General features: G+C 35.6%; 1 protein-coding gene across 1 annotated transcript in view; it reads left to right on the top strand.

Annotated features, from left to right (window-relative positions):
* GNAT3 (G protein subunit alpha transducin 3) overlaps positions 1-5,116 on the top strand; it is a 74,210-nt gene that overhangs the window by 39,620 nt on the left and 29,474 nt on the right. The window contains exon 3 of the mRNA XM_007944807.2: positions 2,838-2,979. Within this exon, the coding sequence (XP_007942998.1) occupies positions 2,838-2,979 (142 nt within the window). The remainder of the gene's footprint in view (positions 1-2,837; positions 2,980-5,116) is intronic.

Here is a 5,116-nt window from a genome sequence, read left to right as displayed (position 1 = left end):
TCTTCTCTTCTTTTCTTGTCTTTTTAGTGATCTTTTGCTTTCTTCATGGATAATGTTCTTGATATCTTCCCATAATTCATCTGGCTTTCAGTCATTGGTGTTCAATGCATCAAATCTATTCTTTAGATGATCTCTAAATTGTCTCTAAAGTGCAGTATTTTTTATTTTTATTTTTTCTTTCTCTTGGTCACTGACCATTCTACTTTTGAATTCTTAGGTCCATCTTTTCACCCAAGTCATATCTCTTTCAACCATTATACTACCCTAGGTTTTACCATTCTTTTCCTTCAAGTTATAATAATGTTTGATTCTTTCATCCTTTTAACTTCTCCATTCCCCATGAGCTTAAATGCAGTGGTAAAAGAAATGATCAATTATTTGGCTGCATAAACATTAAAATTTTAAATATATTAAACCAGAAGTAAAATTAAGCAAAAAATGGAAAACTAGAAAAAAATTTATAATAAATATGATAGATAAATAATTGATAAACATAATGTATAAAGACCTATAGATTCTTAAGAAGAAACCAATATATTATAATATCATGATAGATAATATATATGAAACAGTACTAATGTGAGAAGATGCTTATGTTAACTGGAAAATCATGATGCAAAACTGTGTAAATATCTTTATCACCACTCCGATAAAATAGAAAATTTAAGAAAATGGAAAAAATGTACATCAAATGTTCAGAGAAATTTACTCTCAATGGTGCGATTTAAAGTTATGTTATACTTTAACTTTGAATATTACTCGGCTTTGCACATTTTCTTTAATGAGTACCTAAGACTTTCATTATTAAAAAAGAATGAGTCTCCTCCTTGTACTACTGCCTTTTCCCTCCTTCTTTATCTCAATAAAGTTTCCATGGAGAATAATCAGCACTGGTTCCCTGTAATTTATTTCCCATTTTCCATTTTTTCTGCAACAAGTTCTATCACACCTTTGTAACTAGCATGTCACTAGAATTCCTGATATAAAGGTCCTTTATGGTCCATGATTTCCATTTTGTATGACTTTTCATAGGTCCACACAGTAATTCCACTTGACATTACTGAGCATTTCCCTCTTGATTTTTTTTTCCCCTGGCTTCTAGCCTAACCCTCTCTCTCACTCTAACTCTGTCTTTTACACTCTCTCATTCTTTGCACCTTAAATGTTGGTTCCCTTGTGTTTGTTATAAGTCCTCTTTTCTGCTTATTCTATTTCTTGATCAAATGCAAATTGCCCAAACTCAATGATTTTTGCTATCATCTCCAACCTGAGTCCCCCCATTTTTTTTTTATCAAACACAGACACTTCATCTAAAGTAAGGGCCTGAATATGTCTACCTCTATAGTCTATGGAAGGAGCTCTGGTGGTGTAGTGCCTAAGGCACTTGACTGCTAACCAGAAGGCTGGTGGTTCAACCCACCAGCCTCTCTTCAAAGGAAGTTTGGGCAATCTACTTCCGTAGTGATATCGCCTTGGAAACCCAAGGAGGGGTCGCCATGAGTCAAAATGTACTTGGCAGCAGTTTGGTTGGTTTATAGTCTATGGATAGCTCTTAATCAGAATAAACAAAATTTTTAAAGATAGCTTCTCATTCTCTGTTTTTATTTATTTAATTAATTGTTTAAGGCAGCAAGAGAAAGTTGAAAGAAGAAATACAGAAAACAATAAATACTATTTGTTGTTGTTGTTGTTATTTGCCATCGAGTCGGCCCCGACTCCTAGCGACCCCTCCTTGGGTTTCCAAGGCAGTTATCACTACGGAAGTAGGATTGCCCAACCTTCCTTCCGAGGAGTAGCTGGTGGGTTTGAACCGCCAGCCTCCTGGTTAGCAGTCAAGTGCCTTAGGCACTATGCTACCAGAGCTCCCAAATACTAACTATAGGGACTGCTTTTACTTTTCTCTCATCAGGATGCTTGTATTTGAAAATTATAGTACCTAAGGAGGCAATCATGGTTGCCCTTCCATCCCATGTGCTAAAGCCTTTATGTCTATAGACATAACACAAATCCTAGTAATATGATATCCAAAAAGATGCCTTAATGAACACAAAACCACTCAAAAGCAGTAGGAAAAGCATATTATGAACAAGAACACATTATACAATGGAGATGCAATAAAGTATATTTAGCAAACGCAAAGCTTTTAGCTTTCAATAGGTAAATCTATTTTAAGCTGTTACTTCAAAACTATTAGTAAAATCTTGAATGAGTGGAAGGAAAAGAAGAGTTCAGCCAAATAGAGTGTGTGGGTATTTGAAGTTTGAGAACTTACTGGCACGTACACAGAGAGAGAAGAGAAAGGGGATTTAACAGCCGGCAATTACCTACGGTAAAAATAATGCTTATATTATTAACGCTGTAAATAGAAAGCAGGCACTCTTATTTTCCAGCATGTCTTAAGTGACAGGAAAGGACATGAATGTTCCCTTAAATTACTTCACTTCCTCAAGACATCATGGTGTAAACACTATACAATGTTTCAGAATACCATATATATCCTGTCCTAGAAATACAGGAATTATTCTCTGGAAAAACAGTAAGCATTCTATGTAAAATGCTCAAGAGTTATCTATTTTAAATGTGATGTATCTAGGACAAATTCTTAGTCATCTTCATATTTGTTGTGGAGAGCTCAGAAAGAAAATACTGCTTTAGAAGAAAATAATAATATAACCACAAAGGTAAAATATTGCCCAGATTTCACACATACATAGAGATAAAATTCTTCCTTTTTAAAACTAATGCATACTGTAATGTTATATAGGGAAATTATTCATGTGCCTTAGGGTTACAAGCTCTCATTCAATTCACAAAAGCTTTTCCTGTTTAAATTATAGGATCATCCATAAAAATGGCTACAGTGAGCAAGAATGCATGGAATTTAAAGCTGTCATTTACAGTAATACGCTGCAATCCATCCTATCCATTGTGAAAGCCATGACTACTCTGGAGATTGATTATGTAAATCCCAGAAGTGCAGTAAGTATGCAAATGTAACTAATGGCGATTGTGTGATCAACAACAGAGCGTGAGCTCTTAAACTACGTGAGTTAATAAATTTGTAGTCCTAATCTATACTAAAAATTTAAGAATATGAAATATGTGTTTTGGAACTATTAATTTTATTATTGTAAGCTTTTCCTATTTTCCTTTAAATGAAACTTTTCTGAGTGTGTACCAAAAACTTAATTGTTTTCCTAGAGGTCAACCCTAATATCAAAAAACATGCTACATTAAAGAAAAATAGTATTTCTTTTTTTTTTTTTGTGAAATAAAATTGTTTATTGTATAAAATCTAAGCTGCTATATCTCTCCATTTGTTTTCTTACTTTAATTATTAGTCATTCCATGGACAACTTTTTTCTTTTAGTTTTTAATAACACAGCAATTTTCATTAATGTTCAAATAATAAATGCAAACACGCCACAGCAACAATGAAATGTTCCTTATATAATGTTAATTTTTAAGAAAAGGATTAAAAAATATGTGATTAATATAAAATGATTTGTTTTAAATATACAAAGTAGTCATAGTTTTGGTCATAATGTAAAATCTAATTTTTTTCCCCTCTATTTTATATTTTTTGCAATGCAATTACTTTACTCTATAAAAATCACTTTATTTTAAAACAGTATATGGGTAAACATATAAAACTATTTTAATTGGCAAATGTAACAGTATTACCTGAAGAACATTAACTGGCCCCACACAAACACAAAGATTATTTAAGCACAAGAGGAGCCCTGGTGGCACAGTGGTTATGTGCTCAGCTGCTGACTGAATGGTCTTCAGTTCAAACCCATCAGCAGTTCCCCAGGAGAAAGATGTGACAGTCTGCTTCCATAAAGATTTACAGGCTTGGAAACTTCATCACACAGTTTTACCCTGGCCAATAGTGTCGCTGTCAGTCAGAATCTATTCAATGACAGGGGATATTTGTGCACAGTCCACAGGAAGAACTCACCTATTTCCATATATTCCCTCCAGGAACAGTTGGATACTTCCAGCAGATGTCAACTGAATTGTTCCCAATGTAATCCTTAAATACCCTGTTATATGAACAATGGAAGTAGAGCAGCGTAGTAAGCACAGAGAAGATGGTCACATTCATACCTGTCCACACCCAGACCTAAGGGTTAAATCATGTGAATCACCATTGGAAGTTACTGGGGGTAAAAGAAAATGCTTTTTGATATGAATAACTCTAAAGGAAAAGGGTAAATCCTCACTGGTCCTAGTACTTTCATTTTCATAACAATGTTAAGTATGTCCTCAGGGCAAGTAACTTGGGAAGTAGAGAGCTAGAGGTCAGCTGGGCTCTCTTTCCCCAACAACAACTGTGTCGGCTGGTAAGTCACCTATGTCTTGAGGGACAGTTTCCCCTCACCTGCAAAAAGAGGGCACTTGGAGCAGCTGAACTCTAGATCCGTTCCTTCTCCACCATTGTATGACTAAGTCATCCTGTTCTTTATGGATAATTTAGATCTCTCTCTGACCCCAAGCTTCTCCTAAGAAGCTAGGATTTTAAAGTGGCTCTTAAGAGACAATCTGATTCAACTCACTTATTTCAAGAGGAGGAAAATAAAGTGCAGAGAAGATGAGCAATTTGGTTTGTGTTAAACAGTTAAGAGTTTAGGACAAATCCCACTTCTAATGTCTTCCATATATGGTGGCTTTGTCTATGTAAGTGCTTCTAATGATTAGCAATATTTCATTTATTTTCCTTCTTGAAGGCTGTGGTAGTTAAGGTTATATGTCAATTTGGCTGGGCCCAGTTTTGAGTGGCTGGGCAGCTGGATATAATTATCCCCCATGATGGGACTGGTGATCAACTCCGTGGTGGAATCTGCTGTGAGCAGCTGAGTGGCTGCCTCAGGCATGTGGTCTGCTTCCTGTATATAAAAACAGCTTTGAGAAAGGTCTATGAGCTTTTTGGCATGCTTGGACCCTGCACTTAGCCAAATCTTCACTCAGCAACCTACCATGTTGCCTGCTGATCTTGGGACTGTTTCTGTACTTGAACTAGTGACCTGCCATGTTGCATGGTAATCTTGGGACTTTGCTATTTTACTTGTCCACCTTGGGTTTGTCAGCCTCGGCAGCCAGCAGCTGCCTG

This window comes from Orycteropus afer, unplaced genomic scaffold (genome assembly GCF_000298275.1).
Source record: "Orycteropus afer afer isolate SDZICR_OR568_19922 unplaced genomic scaffold, OryAfe1.0 scaffold00007, whole genome shotgun sequence".
Taxonomy (NCBI): domain Eukaryota; kingdom Metazoa; phylum Chordata; class Mammalia; order Tubulidentata; family Orycteropodidae; genus Orycteropus; species Orycteropus afer.
Note: the sequence above shows the minus strand (reverse complement) of the source record. Positions and strands in the feature narration are given on the sequence as shown.